This window comes from Toxorhynchites rutilus, chromosome 3, assembly GCF_029784135.1.
Source record: "Toxorhynchites rutilus septentrionalis strain SRP chromosome 3, ASM2978413v1, whole genome shotgun sequence".
In the NCBI taxonomy this organism is placed as follows: Eukaryota; Metazoa; Arthropoda; class Insecta; order Diptera; family Culicidae; genus Toxorhynchites; species Toxorhynchites rutilus.
In genome coordinates, this window is record NC_073746.1 from 156,351,413 (window position 1) to 156,369,875 (window position 18,463).

The 18,463-nt window shown below is 35.7% G+C and overlaps 1 protein-coding gene across 8 annotated transcripts in view; it reads right to left on the reverse strand.

Moving 5' to 3' along the window:
* The window catches only part of LOC129774749 (anoctamin-8), a 106,874-nt gene extending 95,435 nt beyond the window's left edge, over positions 1-11,439 (reverse strand). For all 8 annotated transcript variants that reach the window (XM_055778684.1, XM_055778683.1, XM_055778685.1 and 5 more), the window contains exon 1: positions 10,213-11,439. In XM_055778684.1, coding sequence (XP_055634659.1) covers positions 10,213-10,384 — 172 coding nt within the window. In that variant the 5' untranslated portion in view covers positions 10,385-11,439. The remainder of the gene's footprint in view (positions 1-10,212) is intronic.
* Between the last annotated feature and the right edge of the window lie 7,024 nt (positions 11,440-18,463).

Genomic DNA, 18,463 nt, shown 5'->3' on the forward strand with positions numbered 1-18,463 from the left:
AACTTTGCAGTTCATTCGAGGCAACTTTTGAATCTTTTAAGCTTCATGAAAAACCATGCATTTTTTATGGTTCCTAGGTCTCTTGAATATTACCAAAAATTTCTGTAGCGCCTCCGTGCAGGCAGACTCGCACAAGACTTGTCTATTAACGCTGCACTTAAGACACACAGACTAACGTCAGTGACCAGTATACGTCAACGAATCGAACTACAGCGACTTAAACTCGAAATCGCACCCCACCATACATATCTCTTTTCACTACCTTTGAAAGTCGAAAATAAGCTTTCGATACATTCTATTAAGATAATGATATATACATTTTTTCAAAGCTTCAGCTTTAACTTCAGCAACTAATTCAGTCAATAGAAAATCAATTTAACATCAACCAGCTTTCATTTGATCCCTATAATGTGTCTGCAGGATCTTTTAACACGGAGATATTTTTATTTGAATGGAAAATTTTGATGATGAATAATTTAATAAGCTTTCGTTTTCGTGAGCTTGTGAATGAGAAGTACATGTATATGTAAGAATGCGTATGTAACAGTTCGGCTGAAAAGTTCATAAGGTAGACGTCTAGATGGCGCCTCTTGTAAAAATCTACTTGACTATCACACAGCACCATCTTTCAATTGACGAATTTACGCAATGCTGAATCATCTAATGTGACACCTACATTAGAGCTCAGAGCCACAAAAGTGATGATGTTTGTTCATTCTAGGCACTGAAAAGCAAGATTCTATCCATTTTATTTCTATTTAGATTCATTTCAACCATTAAATGTCGTCAGTATATGGTAAGAAAGTTAGAGTTTTGTATATTTACGATGGTTTCAACACACGATTTCACCAAAGTCATAGATAATCTTCAAAAAATTTAAATTTGATAATGCATACAAGTTATGAATACTGTGAATAATGGCGATGAAATCGATATCATATTTAGTTGACTAATATCGTTGATTATGTAGGGCCCGACACAAGAAGGATTTGCAGTATTTTTAGCGCAATACATGCCTTTCATCGTTTATCTAGTTGAAAAAAAATTAAAGTTACAACACTTATACCAAGCCATACTTCATAATATACATACCTCATTGTAAAATGATAATTTTCTAACCTTTTTAGCGTAGAAAGAATACGTGAAATCAGGTAATCTGAAGATAAATTCTGTTTTTTCCAAAAAAAAATTGTACGAATTACATACCATAAAACAAAACCTCATCATTTTACTCGCTGCGCCATCTGGTTGTAAATCTAACGTAAATTCGTCAAATGGATACGTGTCAAAATTTGACAGCAATCGGTCAATTGGCTCGTGAGTTACAGCATTGATTGTGGAGTGTTATTGTGAAAAAAAAATGGAAAAATCACAAATCAATGAAAGCGATGGCAAAATTGCATGAATTGGGCTTCGAATTACTTCCGCATCCACCGTTTTCTCCAGGTCTGGCCCCCAGCGACTTTTTTCTGTTCGCAGACCTGAAGAGAATGCTCGCTGGCAAGAAATTTAAGAACGATGATGCAGTAATTACCGAAACTGAGGCCTAGTTTTAGGGAAAACCGAAAGAGTACTATAAGAATGGTATCAAGGTGCAAGATCGCTATAATCGCTGTATCGCCCTCGAAGGCAATTATGTTGCATAATAAAATTAAATTTTGCAAAAAAAAGGTTCACTGTGTTACCTTATAAAATTTTCAGCCGAGCTTTTATACGTGTGAGTATCATCACTCCTTGCAATCCTAACGCACGAAAACGAAAGAGTACGCGTAGCATTTTGAACTTCTGGTACTATATGCGTTGAAGTGCTTCTTTAATTTACTCCAAATTTTGACCGATCGACTAAAAAAACGGCTGAACGTATCATAATGAAACGTTCACAGGTGTTTTTTGGATACAAAATTACAGATGATTTTCTAAAACCCTGTTTTTGGCACTTTTTAAATTTCGTCAAAGCAACAAATTAAACTTGTACATAACATATTTGAGTTTTCAAAACTTCCTTACGGTTTGCAGTGTGTTCGTTGTTTATTGAATTATTCATCATCAAAGACGTAGGGGTAATTTTTCATTCAAACAAAAATATCTATGTATGGAAAGGTCCTACATGAACGTTATAAGAACCGAATGAAAGCTGGTTGGTGAGGTTAATTGAATTTGCAAAATTTTGTTAATTTACAAAATTTCTGTAAAAACAGAAATAAAGTGATTTTTTATTTCTTCTCGATATTTTTGTCCACTGCATCTAGATAACAATATGTTCGTGAAATATTCCAAAAGCTGAAGGTTTAAGCTTTAAAATGTATATATCATAATCCTAATAGAGTGCTTCGAATGCTCTTTTTCGACTTTCAAAAGTAGTGAAAAAAGACCTGCATGGTAGAGTACGATTTCGAGTTTGAGTCACTGTGTTTGCATTAATTTATCAGTTAACAGAGACAAAACTTCCATCGACAACAATATTTTTTCTGTTTTGCCAAAATTCGTTTCAAGAAATGGAAAATTTTCCGATAGAACTAAAAAAGGCAGAATTTTGATTTTGATAATAGAATTCAATGAATTGTAAGCGTTGTTCGTTTGTAAGTCTTTCCATAATGGCAATGAAAACTACACAACTTTAGTTTTGACACAGCGCACGAATCATGCGTGATCTGTCAAAAACAGTCGTAGTTTTTTTTCCAAAATTAGACTGCGTTACAGTGGTTTCCAAGGCAATACTCCGGAACTAAGGCCAAAACACTGGTCAATTGTGAAGCACATAGTGAAGAAAAAGAGTGGAACTTTGGCAGCCAAACAAGTGAGGAAAGGCTCATGGAGAAGGTGACGGGCCATATACGAAGAATAATTCGAGCAATGGTCCATAGTAAAAAAAGAAGACTGAAACATTGGCCCTACAATAATCAAAATACCTATTAATACATGTTGTGATCCAAACATTTAATTAAACAGCGAGCAGCTCGAAGCTTTTTATTAACTGATATTATACAATTTAAGTTTGGCGAGAGGAAATATTTTCAATGATAAAGATTTTTAAAAAAAAACATGAAATTTTGATTCATGTCTGATTGTGTCTGATGAAGCTTCTATGTTCTAGAGCAGGTATTCTCAAACTATTTTAGACAAGAGACCCCTTTTCCAGAATGGAGTGATAAATTTGGCTATATGGGTCATAGAAAAATTTACTCAAAAATTCTATCTCTAGTTTTTTCCTATTCATACAAAATGCTTACCAATTTAATAACGTTGCGGTTTGTTAAGTGACATCATTTTCTCATACAAATTCAACAAAATATATATATATATATATATATATATATATATATATATATATATATATATATATATATATATATATATATATATATATATATATATTCAGTAAATATCAAGATAATTAATATTTGAAAAAAAAACGCAAAGTAAATATAAAAAAATTAAAAAATCAGTGATGTGATAGATGAACTTGATTAATTTCTACCAATCTATCTAAATCCGGTTCAAAATTGGTGTTCATATTCCAATGACCCTTAGGTATCAAAACAAAAATCACGCACTTCCACCGTATTTTCATCAAGTCGGCTTGCTAAAGGTCTTCGTTTTCGAAGTTGTCACGGCAGCTTTGCTTTGCTTGTTTGTTTAAACTTTGCAGTTCATTCGAGGCAACTTTTGAATCTTTTAAGCTTCATGAAAAACCATGCATTTTTTATGGTTCCTAGGTCTCTTGAATATTACCAAAAATTTCTGTAGCGCCTCCGTGCAGGCAGACTCGCACAAGACTTGTCTATTAACGCTGCACTTAAGACACACAGACTAACGTCAGTGACCAGTATACGTCAACGAATCGAACTACAGCGACTTAAACTCGAAATCGCACCCCACCATACATATCTCTTTTCACTACCTTTGAAAGTCGAAAATAAGCTTTCGATACATTCTATTAAGATAATGATATATACATTTTTTCAAAGCTTCAGCTTTAACTTCAGCAACTAATTCAGTCAATAGAAAATCAATTTAACATCAACCAGCTTTCATTTGATCCCTATAATGTGTCTGCAGGATCTTTTAACACGGAGATATTTTTATTTGAATGGAAAATTTTGATGATGAATAATTTAATAAGCTTTCGTTTTCGTGAGCTTGTGAATGAGAAGTACATGTATATGTAAGAATGCGTATGTAACAGTTCGGCTGAAAAGTTCATAAGGTAGACGTCTAGATGGCGCCTCTTGTAAAAATCTACTTGACTATCACACAGCACCATCTTTCAATTGACGAATTTACGCAATGCTGAATCATCTAATGTGACACCTACATTAGAGCTCAGAGCCACAAAAGTGATGATGTTTGTTCATTCTAGGCACTGAAAAGCAAGATTCTATCCATTTTATTTCTATTTAGATTCATTTCAACCATTAAATGTCGTCAGTATATGGTAAGAAAGTTAGAGTTTTGTATATTTACGATGGTTTCAACACACGATTTCACCAAAGTCATAGATAATCTTCAAAAAATTTAAATTTGATAATGCATACAAGTTATGAATACTGTGAATAATGGCGATGAAATCGATATCATATTTAGTTGACTAATATCGTTGATTATGTAGGGCCCGACACAAGAAGGATTTGCAGTATTTTTAGCGCAATACATGCCTTTCATCGTTTATCTAGTTGAAAAAAAATTAAAGTTACAACACTTATACCAAGCCATACTTCATAATATACATACCTCATTGTAAAATGATAATTTTCTAACCTTTTTAGCGTAGAAAGAATACGTGAAATCAGGTAATCTGAAGATAAATTCTGTTTTTTCCAAAAAAAAATTGTACGAATTACATACCATAAAACAAAACCTCATCATTTTACTCGCTGCGCCATCTGGTTGTAAATCTAACGTAAATTCGTCAAATGGATACGTGTCAAAATTTGACAGCAATCGGTCAATTGGCTCGTGAGTTACAGCATTGATTGTGGAGTGTTATTGTGAAAAAAAAATGGAAAAATCACAAATCAATGAAAGCGATGGCAAAATTGCATGAATTGGGCTTCGAATTACTTCCGCATCCACCGTTTTCTCCAGGTCTGGCCCCCAGCGACTTTTTTCTGTTCGCAGACCTGAAGAGAATGCTCGCTGGCAAGAAATTTAAGAACGATGATGCAGTAATTACCGAAACTGAGGCCTAGTTTTAGGGAAAACCGAAAGAGTACTATAAGAATGGTATCAAGGTGCAAGATCGCTATAATCGCTGTATCGCCCTCGAAGGCAATTATGTTGCATAATAAAATTAAATTTTGCAAAAAAAAGGTTCACTGTGTTACCTTATAAAATTTTCAGCCGAGCTATTATACGTGTGAGTATCATCACTCCTTGCAATCCTAACGCACGAAAACGAAAGAGTACGCGTAGCATTTTGAACTTCTGGTACTATATGCGTTGAAGTGCTTCTTTAATTTACTCCAAATTTTGACCGATCGACTAAAAAAACGGCTGAACGTATCATAATGAAACGTTCACAGGTGTTTTTTGGATACAAAATTACAGATGATTTTCTAAAACCCTGTTTTTGGCACTTTTTAAATTTCGTCAAAGCAACAAATTAAACTTGTACATAACATATTTGAGTTTTCAAAACTTCATTACGGTTTGCAGTGTGTTCGTTGTTTATTGAATTATTCATCATCAAAGACGTAGGGGTAATTTTTCATTCAAACAAAAATATCTATGTATGGAAAGGTCCTACATGAACGTTATAAGAACCGAATGAAAGCTGGTTGGTGAGGTTAATTGAATTTGCAAAATTTTGTTAATTTACAAAATTTCTGTAAAAACAGAAATAAATTGATTTTTTATTTCTTCTCGATATTTTTGTCCACTGCATCTAGATAACAATATGTTCGTGAAATATTCCAAAAGCTGAAGGTTTAAGCTTTAAAATGTATATATCATAATCCTAATAGAGTGCTTCGAATGCTCTTTTTCGACTTTCAAAAGTAGTGAAAAAAGACCTGCATGGTAGAGTACGATTTCGAGTTTGAGTCACTGTGTTTGCATTAATTTATCAGTTAACAGAGACAAAACTTCCATCGACAACAATATTTTTTCTGTTTTGCCAAAATTCGTTTCAAGAAATGGAAAATTTTCCGATAGAACTAAAAAAGGCAGAATTTTGATTTTGATAATAGAATTCAATGAATTGTAAGCGTTGTTCGTTTGTAAGTCTTTCCATAATGGCAATGAAAACTACACAACTTTAGTTTTGACACAGCGCACGAATCATGCGTGATCTGTCAAAAACAGTCGTAGTTTTTTTTCCAAAATTAGACTGCGTTACAGTGGTTTCCAAGGCAATACTCCGGAACTAAGGCCAAAACACTGGTCAATTGTGAAGCACATAGTGAAGAAAAAGAGTGGAACTTTGGCAGCCAAACAAGTGAGGAAAGGCTCATGGAGAAGGTGACGGGCCATATACGAAGAATAATTCGAGCAATGGTCCATAGTAAAAAAAGAAGACTGAAACATTGGCCCTACAATAATCAAAATACCTATTAATACATGTTGTGATCCAAACATTTAATTAAACAGCGAGCAGCTCGAAGCTTTTTATTAACTGATATTATACAATTTAAGTTTGGCGAGAGGAAATATTTTCAATGATAAAGATTTTTAAAAAAAAACATGAAATTTTGATTCATGTCTGATTGTGTCTGATGAAGCTTCTATGTTCTAGAGCAGGTATTCTCAAACTATTTTAGACAAGAGACCCCTTTTCCAGAATGGAGTGATAAATTTGGCTATATGGGTCATAGAAAAATTTACTCAAAAATTCTATCTCTAGTTTTTTCCTATTCATACAAAATGCTTACCAATTTAATAACGTTGCGGTTTGTTAAGTGACATCATTTTCTCATACAAATTCAACAAAATATATATATATATATATATATATATATATATATATATATATATATATATATATATATATATATATATATATATATATATTCAGTAAATATCAAGATAATTAATATTTGAAAAAAAAACGCAAAGTAAATATAAAAAAATTAAAAAATCAGTGATGTGATAGATGAACTTGATTAATTTCTACCAATCTATCTAAATCCGGTTCAAAATTGGTGTTCGTTGGTTTTTAAACGATTTATTTGTTTTGTCAGAACTTGTTCGCGCTTGTTTAATTGCCGAACTTTCCATCTTGTATCGACTTGTTGCGTTTTTGAATAGTACAAGAATCATGATTCCCACTGATGTATTAATTAGTTTTATAACAAGTTGGTTAACGTAACTCAACTTCTACACTATCTCAAATGTCTCAAATAAGAATTTGAATTAATATGGGCAATAATGGTATTTTTTTTAGATCTCATTGACCACCAAAATCAGTTTTCGTTTATGTCGACCCCTGGGAAACCAATATCGACCCCAAGGGACTACGTGTTAGAAAAACAAATAACATCGTGTCATAATTTTCATTCAAATCAAAACAATATACAGGTCGGACTCGATTATCCGGAGACTCGATTATCCGGAGTATTTTATTTTTAACTTTTGGAAATTTTGAATAATGGAATAAGAACTCCATCAATATGGGTATCAAATGAAAGGGCTTGACTAGTAGAACACAGTTATTTACGAAAAATGTAAATCCAAAATGGCCGCCACCGCTAGATGGCGCCATATATATTTTTTTCAAAACCCCATCTAAATGGGTATCAAATGAAAGAGCTTGACTAGTAGAATACAGTGATCAATGAAAAATGCAAATCTAAGATGGCGGCCACTACAAAATGGCGGATTACATATTTTCTTACACCCCATCAATAGTGTATCTAACGAAAGGGCTTGACGAGTAAAACACAGTTATTTATGAAAAATTGAAATCCAAAATGACCGCCATCGCAAGATGGCGCCATATATATTTTTTTCAAAACCCCATCAATATGGGTATCAAATGAAAGAGCTTGACTAGTAGAATACAGTTATTTATGAAAAATGCAAATCTAAGATGACGGCCACTACAAAATGGCGGATTACATATTTTCTTAGAACCCCATTAATATGTGTATCTAATGAAAGGGCTTGACAAGTAGAACACAGTTATTTATGAAAAATGGAAATCCAAAATGACCACCACCGCAAGATGGCGCCATATATGTTTTTTTCAAAACCCCATCAATATGGGTATCAAATGAAAGGGCTTGACTAGTACAGTACAGTTATTTATGAAAAATGCAAATCTAAGATGACGGCCACTACAAAATTGCGGATTACCTATTTTCTCAGAACTCCATCAATATGGGTATCAAATGAATAGGCTTAACACAGTTAATTATGAAAAATGTCCAAAAATGTATCAAAAGAAAGTTCTCGACTAGTAGAACATAGCAGATAATGAAAAACCCAATTTCAAGATGGCCGCAGTTCCAAACAACTAATTACTTTTTGAATGGTTTCATTCAGCTTGAACTGTTTCTATGTTTGTTGGGTTGTCCCACATTAATGGAAAATTGACCCCGTTCCAGTTGAATGATTGATCTGAAATTTGGAATATACATTTAATTCTACTGTCATTTTAAAACTGCGTATTCCATGATCTTGAAAAATTCAATTTGGCCGCCGCAAAAAAATGGCTGAATGGCTTGATCTGGAGAATACACTACACTATCAACAACATAAATTCGAAAAGGTCGCCGCCACAAAATGGTTGACTATGTATTTTTTGCAATCTCCTCAATATTGGTATCTAATGAAATGATTTGACTAATAGAGTGCAGTACAGGTCGGACTCGATTATATACAGATTCGATTATATGTGATTCGATTGTATACAATTTTTGACTCGATTATATTCAGGTTGTAAAAAATATTGTTTTTATATTTCAAATATGGATTATTTCATGAAAAAATGTAACCTTTCAACGTTAAGGTGAAGTTTAAATGGCTATCACATGTACAGTGGGATAAAAATCGTGATTTTTGAAGATTTTGCTTGAATTTTCACCAGGAATTGTTTATATCGATATTGCAGCCAAATTAAGAAAGATAGAAGTTGTGCGTCAAAGAACAAATTGTGGAGCGGTTAAAGAACTTCAATTTAATTGATAGAGACAATCTAGTTTAATATAAACTTTTAGGATAAAATTAATAATAACACATTAAAAATTATTAAATTTTAAGTGTTTCACTTCTAAAAGGTTATTAAAATTCACTAATTGAGTTGTTCCACTACTATAGCCTGTACCAAATTTTCTCATCTTTCAAATGAAAGCATCAGAATCGTCTTCCGTAGCGTACTTTTTAATGTAGAACCAGTGTAAAACAACAAAGTCCGAAACAAAAAAAAAGTTCTGTAACTCTGTCATTGTTGAAATTCGAACATATGCGTAGGAGGATTTTTTTCATCAAATATGATGGTCTATCATCTCCTGAGAGAATCTGGATAAATTATTTTTTTTAAAGTGAGAAAGGTGTTTTCTGACTTTAAGGGGATGAATCAAAAATCAAATTCCTCTTTTATTTTCAAAAAACCAAAAATACATGCAAAAAAAAACAAATAAAGAATAAAAATTGTTTTGACTCAATTATCCGGAGGATTCGATTATCCGGAGTGAAAAAAAATCAATACTCCGGATGATCGAGTCCGACCTGTAAAACTGCCTTTGGGTATGCTGATTAGATAGAGAGCAAATTGCTTCACAAATACGGATAAATTATTTTGACTTTTATTTTGCGTTGCCACATTTGCACATGTCGGTATGATTTGAGTCGAAAGGATTGCAGAATGCTGAAGTCGATTACGACCGAGGGGTGAAATACGATCGAATTTCAAGTGCGATCGGATCTCGGAATAAGGGTAAAGAGCCATATATTTTCCTTCAAACTTATTGTGTGATATGTTATCTAAATAGCTAAACCAAGCAGCAACAACGTTGATTTAGACCGCTATATATTGAGTTGTTTTTTTTTTGGTATTCGATAAAAAATAATTTGCGTTGATGATGTATTATGAGGTGTTTTTTGCATTAAACAGACTGACACATCACATTGACTGACTTTGTTTTGAGTAAAAGCTCGAGTGCGTGCCCCTATAATAACATGTTCAATATCAACTACATTACCGGTGGAGTAACTGTTCCCACAAAAAATAACTAAAACAACAACATGGGTAGTAAAATATCATGTTTCGCTCACCATTTTCCACGCACGAGATGATTTTGCCTTTTCGGCGTCGCAAATTGGATTCTAAATTGCTCTCGTCCCCATACTCCTCATTTCCGGTGTCCTCTGACTCCTGGTGGACATCTTCGATGATGCCACTGTCGTGGATGCTTTCATTCCCCAGCAGCAGTGGATGTTGATCCATGATGATGTCACAGCGATGCGACGGCCTATGTCGTGCCAATCACCAGCAGCAAACACACCAAAACTCAAACTACGACACACAACGGCAACAAATCGACTTCGTTTCGATATAATTGAATTGCAGGAATAATCCTATTTCAATTCCTGTAACGCATTGGAATGCTGATTTTGATACTTCTTCTGTTCAGTATCCTTCGTTTCAATTAGATAATTATCCAAACATCTTGCTGATACGGCTAACAATGAGGACCTTGACTGGATGTCCAAACAGACGAAATTCGCTTACACGAACGAAAAACATCAATTACGCAGATATCATGGCGTAGCAGCACTTTTTCTGCTCACGTTATGTTCTTCGTACAAATATTTGGCTTTTCTCAACTTCGTCTAGAAGTAGTGCACTCTCGCACCAATTCCCAACGCCCACGCTAATTTACACTCACAGTATCCTTCCACGCTCGTAATAAAGGGAAAAAGAAAGAAAGCACTTATTTCACTTCAACACTGCTGCAAACCTTACGTGATAGTAGCACTGATTCTCATACTCATTTGCAATTTTTGCTCGAACTACTTTAGTGTTACTCTACTCGTTTATATCTTCACGCGATTTTGATTTTATCGTATCAAGTTGCATGTACTATCAGAACACTGAACAACGTTGAGAATCTAAATCATGGTTGCAGAAACTTCTTACTCTCTTGCCAATGAAGCGAAGAAAATTGCCCTCAAACGTTCGCACGCTAACTAATCGATTACGCCGCAAATTTACTTTTTCGATCGATTACGAAACTGCCACCCCAAATTTAAATTACTTCTCTGGGTATGTCGTACAAGCATTTCAAAACCGAAAGGTATCCTTTTTCAACACTTTTATTTATTATTCTGCCAAGTGGCAAAACAATACAGAAAAAACTCTAATTATCCTTTCACACAGGACAAAGAACTACTCGAAGGCAAAAAAGTTCACTGTACACCCACAAATAGACTTGCAAATTTTAGTATGAAGGGGAGAAAAAACGCACCGGATAACGAAAAACACGTACTGCACGACAGCTTGTCTGTGACACGAATGACGATCTTGCAGCCGTACCAAACAATGAGTTCCCTCGTGTGAACTCCTGCTCGCAGGACGCGTGCGCCGCATGAAAGCCGGCTCCTGACAGAACACTCACGAATGTCAACAACATAACGAAGGAATCCTTTCGCGCCAACAAGAATATAGCGAAAATTCCCCCCCCGGAAGACCACGTGAAAACGGTGTGCTAATGATCATAACAAACATCAATGAGGCGCAGAGTCGTCCCGGGTTGTGAAGAAGTGATTGTTTTGATATGAGCCACGGAGGTATGATTGTTTGTGTCAGCTGTATATGTTCGACACGATATACCTTCAATGTTTCATAGGTCCACATCCTGGATATTTTTCTACACACGATTTCCTCAACCAACTGCCTCGAATACCCGAATAATACGCCCGAAAAATTCTGCTTCGGACACAGTGATGCTTATGAATCCGGACACTTTTCTTTATACATATTCAATATGAACCGATTGAATCCGAGCGCGATAGTGCTCCTCTTGTTATATGCCAAAAACGCAGGGAGCGCGATAGCGTTCGTCTTGTTTCATGCTAACATTTTCGACTTGGCACATTTTAACGTAGGATTTCGTCTTTCGGGAGCATTTCTAAAAAAGGACCTCACGCGTTTGGTCCAGCAAACCATAATTGTGAATGAAATAGTGTAAATATCATTTTCTTATTATTTAAAAAAAAATATATATTATATATATATTAGGCTGTCAAAAAAGTCCTGCGGTATTTTTTTTGAATTTTCATTTGTTCATAAAATTAGTTACAATCATCTGTTTTAAGTCAAATATGCGCCGTTTTGTTCGATGACTTGTTCCCAACGAGATGCCAACTTCATAATACCCCTGTTATAGAAGCTCGCTTCCTTATTGGCAAAAAACTCGGATAGCCAATTTTCACAGGCCTCTTTTGTGGCTAACTTCTGACTACCTAGCTCGTTCGCCATGGTCAAAAACAGGTCACTTGGTGCAAGGGTCGGACTATACGGCGGATGCAAAAGAACCTCCCATCCGAGCTCCCGGAGCTTCTGGCGCGTCACCAAAGTGTGTGGCCTGGCGTTGTCCTGATGGAAGACAATGCGGCCTCTGTTTATCAAAGATGGCCTCTTCTTCATGAGTGCTACCTTCAAGCGGTCCAGTTGTTGGCAGTACAGGTCCGAATTGAGCGTTTGGCCATAGGGAAGCAGCTCATAATAGATTATTCCTTGACAATCCCACCAAACACACAGCAGAACCTTCCTGGCCGTTAATGAGGGCTTGGCACTTTTCATCGCCAGTCACCATCCGCTTCAGAAACGAGTCGATTTTGTTGCGATTCAGCAGCGATTCACATGCGTCGATACGGTCAAAGATGTTTTTTTTTGCGTCAACGTGTGTGGCACCCATACATCGAGCTTCTTTGTGAATCCAAGCTTCTTCAAATGGTTAATAACGGTTTGATGACTTATCCCCAGCTCTTGGCCGATGCTACGGCTGCTACTATGCCGGTCTTTCTCGGCTAATTCAGCGATTTTGTCGCAATTTTCGACGACAGGCCTTCCGGAGCGTGGCGCATCTTCGACGACCTCTACACCAGAACGAAAACGTTGAAACCATCGTGGTGCGGTGGAATTGGAAACTGTATCCGGTCCATAAACTGCACTAATTGTATTGGCAGCTTGAGATGCATTTTTGCCTTTGTCATAGTAGTACTGTAAAATATGTCGGATTTTCTCTTTATTTTGCTCCATATTTGCGACACTATAACTCCCGAACGACTTAACCAAACAAAACACTGTCAAGGACTATATTATAGCGCGCAAAAATACCTTTCCAACAAGCTATAGTATGACTCGATACAATGAATACAACTAGAACTACGCGCTTACAACAACACTCGCGGAATTACCGTAGGACTTTTTTGACAGCCTAATATATAAATTTTATAAACCACATTTTTTATATATTTTTGTTTCATCAACACAACTTTTGTGACTTTTGTGACTGATTAGTAATCTACGATCATTAGATTTTTAATAATTATACCCAAACTCAACCGAATTTTTGGCATATGCTCACAAAATTTGCGCACTCAATAGGTTAGACCAAACCCATACCATCTTTTGCATGTTGAATTAATGTGACATATAGTTACTATTGTATCAATTTAGTGTAGTGTCAAGAATTGTACCTGTTGATAAAACAGGCAAATATCAAAACAAATACATTAATTTACATTTAATGCGACATGCCGAGGCACCACTCAGTGTCGCATTGGAGGCGATTTTGACCTGTAATTAGACATTGGCGATGAGAGTGGTACAGTGTCGACGTATGGTGACGACTTTTCAATGTGGGGCCATAATTTGGGCCCCGAACTCGATGTTTCCAAAAATGTCCAATTAAACGTGTCGCATTACAGGTATGTTCAATTAGCTAAATGTCGCATTAAATGTAACTCACTGTATTTGTGTTTCACAAACCCATGTCCAGAATAAAAAGCACATTCAGAAGACGATTGTAAAAAACCGGACGGCGGATCAAAGTAAACGATGAAATTTCTTATTGAAGGAATTGCGTAAGAGCGTCCGGAATCAAAAACAAAATTGTTCGGAATTCAAATCTTGAAATACAAAAGGGTCCGGATTAAAAATCACAACACAATGAAAAAAATTACAAATTTTGAACAAATATAATATATTTTTTGGAATTCTGTGATTCACTTACATGAAAGCCTATTTATATAGGAACAGTAATTTTTCATGCTGTTATGTGTCAATATTTTTTAGTAATTGAAGCAGAGATCGAAATGCTCGCCGATTTGAGACGAAAAACATCCGTTTTCATCCACAAAGAAAAATAGCTGAGAATATAGGAGGCGAGAGAATGTTATACGCTCACTTCGATTCTCGCGAGAAATTCAATGCTTTATTTTTATTTTTCATCGAGTTATGATTGCCGAAAAATGGTTTCGTTTTCAGTGACTCCTTGATGCCGATAATGGTTTTTCACTTCTTCAGTACAGCTGAAAACGTTGCATGAAAATATGCGGCAATATTGGGTTTCATCGTGAAGTGAACATGAGATGGATTAAAACTTGTACAATTCAGACGCTGTCCAAATGTAGATAGTTTGGACGCTGTCCTAACAGACTAACGTTGGTAAAGTTAGCTATGATTTTTCGCTCCATATTTTCAGTACCAAATGAGAGACGAAAAAGCATTCTCGTTGAACTTCCGAGATAGAGATTTTCCACATCTCTTTCTCTCTGAAAAAGAATTTTCGGTGAAAAATATGAGACGAAAATATAAACAATACACGGTTCATCGAAAACTAGATTGATTGACTGAATATTTATCGTGCATCGAGCGAGGATTTCGATCTCTGAATTGAAGTTATCATCGTAAGCGCTTAAGTGTCCGGATTTCGATGCATTACAATATATAATTTATCAGAACACAATTTGTCGAGAGTTGATCAGAAGGAATAAACATATTAAAGTCCATTCTGTTACACCTCTTCTTGAATGGCGTTAACGTTCCCTGTGGATCTATTGCCGTCTCAACGTATGCATTAACTAGCGTCATTTATTAATTTGAGATTTCTTAAGCCAAATAACACGCCTTCAATGTATACCGAGAGGCGAGCTTTAGAATACGCGTGACCACAGTGCAAGTCGAAGGAAATTTCTCTGACGAAAAATCCCCCGGTCAGAACGGGAATCGAACCTGACCACCCGGCATGATAATGTGAGACGCTAACCACTCGACCACGGGTGTGATTGATTTTTGCATAAATCGATAATGCGATACACCCTGGTTTTTTTAGGAGTTTTTTACACGAATTTTCGAATTAACGCGTTTTTTTGCGGATTTTCGAACTAACGCAGTTAAAGAGCGAAACACTTCTAAGTGTTTAATAAGGAAAGACTTAGTCGAAAAATGTAGCATTACTATTCCTAAAAATTGTGGGCCTTATTCCCGTATACATTTCACGGTGAAAACGAAATGAACGGCATATCATTGAACTCAGCTTTACGAGTTAGTGAAGCGTCAAGGATAATAATGGAATTTCAGGCATTGAAATTCCATTATTATCCTTGAACATTTTTCAAATAGAAGTTATGAATGAAAATTAACTTCTCGTATCGAATTAGTGTTCAATGTGAAGTGAAAACTTTTTTTTCATGTGGTAAAATAATCTCTTACGAATATTATATCTGAAGATAATTTTATATTATAATGATAAGTTTTAGTGGAAAACTAATTTCGTATCCAGATGTCAACACCGTATGATTGGGCGATCTTTATAAAAAGATCGATTTTCCACTGATTAAATCAGTACCAATCTTTGAAAAAAAAACTTTTTTTCAATTTATCTGCTTATTCTATGTGTTTAGCCTTTTCTTTAAACAGGGAATACCAATTTCGTATTTATATTCAAACATTAAAAGTATTTAATCTTGTTCCTCTGCCAAATAAGGAGGCATAGTAGCAAAAAATTCCGGGAATTGCATGTAAGCGATTAAAGTGACGTATTCCCAACTAAAATCCTCACAAATCAAACGGAGCATGGATTTTCAAATTAACGCGGATTTTCGAATTAACGCGGTGTTTTAACAAAGAGGATACCCCCGCTTAAAAAAAACCTGAGTGTATAGTATATTTTGTCAAATATATACCGTGAATTTGAATTTTAGAAGAAAATGTTGTATTTATCGTTTAAATTTATATTATCCCCTTCAAAATAGGCCCCGTTTGAAGCAATACATTTTCTTCAACGAACAATCCGGTCATCTTAACACTTATATTCGTGCCATTTTTTATCAAAAATTTGCATTATCGTGGTGCAAAATCCAAGTGTTATCCTTTCACAAATCTGGGGTGGCATTTCGCATTTCGAAACGAGTGATTTTTACTCGTTTCGACCACTTTTGCCATTGTGGATCTCGAAGCGAGTTGATCGTCATATGGGAAAATGCTAGTGAAACGTCGATTTTAATACTAAACCTTCATCAAACAAAATTTCAATTGCATTTCCTTTAGGTTTACGTCCATTTGTACCAGTAAGTGAGTATAAATACAATACTTTAAGTATGTTGCATAATTAAACACTTGTCATTTTAGCACTATGGAATCACAAAGAAATTCAATAAGCATCAACACTTATGGAGCATTTGACGGAGTTCATGGAGGAACATTCCGCTCTCGCCCGAAATTTGTTAAACACTCCTGATGCGAAGAGGACTCCTCGCAAATTATGGGACAGTTTAAAGAATGCACCTAATGAGCGGGGGACCCCGGTGCGGAAAGTTTCGGAGTGGGAAAAAAGTACATGTGTTTATTTTCCGTAGGCCTTAGAATGGGCATATGAGTACCATCACTACACCGGGTGTCTTGAATTTGTCGAAGGAGTATTGCTTTGTTTCATTTTTTTTTTAAATTGTAGAATCTTTGATGATTCATTATTGTCCTCGCAGAACAATACATGCTCAGGATAAGCACAGTTATCATCCTTAGTGGAGAAAGTTTTGCTACTGGCAAGCGAAACCAAATCACATAGAAAATTCCAGACTGACATTTACTTTCTTGGTGACTAAATAAACGAAATAAACTGTTTCTGTTAATTTCAACAACCTCGAAAAGAGTACCACTGCTTCATTATGATCAAGATTAGCGCAAATGCAATCCTAGTTGAAGGGAGTTCTGCAACTGGCACGCGAACCCAAATAAATTTATAACCTATTATACCTTATTGAATAACTTGGTATTCCCCAGAAAAAGATGTTGGTGCACAACCCTAACACCTGCTTCACCATAGCGTCAGTTCAATGCATTGATGCAATGTCAAAGGCACCAACGAAGCCTTTATGATGACGTAAAACAAACAATGTCAACTGCTTGGAAAAAGGCTGAATATTTGCCTCAGCAGAGATTCATTACTAATACCCTAGCGCAAATATTTCCCTCCCGCTATATTCCCTCCTTGTCGCCACGTTCGGATCTACATGTTCACTCGCAACAGCGCAATACGTTAAAATGCACGCACGTACGCACACAAATATCCATATATCGATGGCTTGAAGCAATTAAATATACACACACTTATCTCCGTTTTGCGCTCTTCTCAACAGAAGCCCTTTTTGTTAATATTGCCAGTCTAGATCAGCTCAGCTGTCATCCTTTGTAGAGAGAGTTTTGCTAGCGTCATGCGAAACCAAATCACGGACACAATTCCAGAACATTTATTTTCTTGCTGAGCTGACGATAGCCTAGCTTGATGATTCCCCACACAATTGTGTAGCTCAGAACCTCAATGCAATGACGTCAATTTGATGCAATAATTGCAATGCTACAGACATCAGCGAGTCATTAATTTGGTCGCATCCTCAACTGAATCCGAAACTAAGACATGTGAGATTTTAAACTTCTTCAGTTCATTCGTCTCTAACCTTCAAAAAGGCCCTTGGAAAACTTTACTTTTTCCTCGTATTACTCCTCCACCCCCATTGCTTTGAGAAAGGCATTCGTCCACCAGCTCGCCCAGCAACGATGTTGAAACGAATCAAAGTTTGCCTTCCTTCCTTCCTTCTTTGTTTTTAAGAGGCTTTAAACTTTGCTGTTCATTCGCTTCTAACCGAAAGTTTGCCTCAGCGAGATCCACCGTTTATAATCTAGGCAAATATTCCCCATTCCCCGTTCTTCTTCTTTTCTTTTGTTCACGGAGACTTCAATTGTTACGATTTCCCCTTCGTTGCTCGTCGATAAGTTGCCCGTTATTGAGAGCTCTGTTCGGGAAAGCACACAAATGGACAGAACAAATGTATGGAAAAATGGGAATGCTTATAGTTTTCATGAATTTTAACCATTTACACACCATGGGATTGTAATGTATAGCATATCAGACAAATCTTAGGGAATTTCCGATTCGTTTGGTATGTAAATCGCCAAAATCCGTTCGCGACAAAAATAGTTATTAACGTTAACTTTATTTCATAAAAACGTGACCTGTTT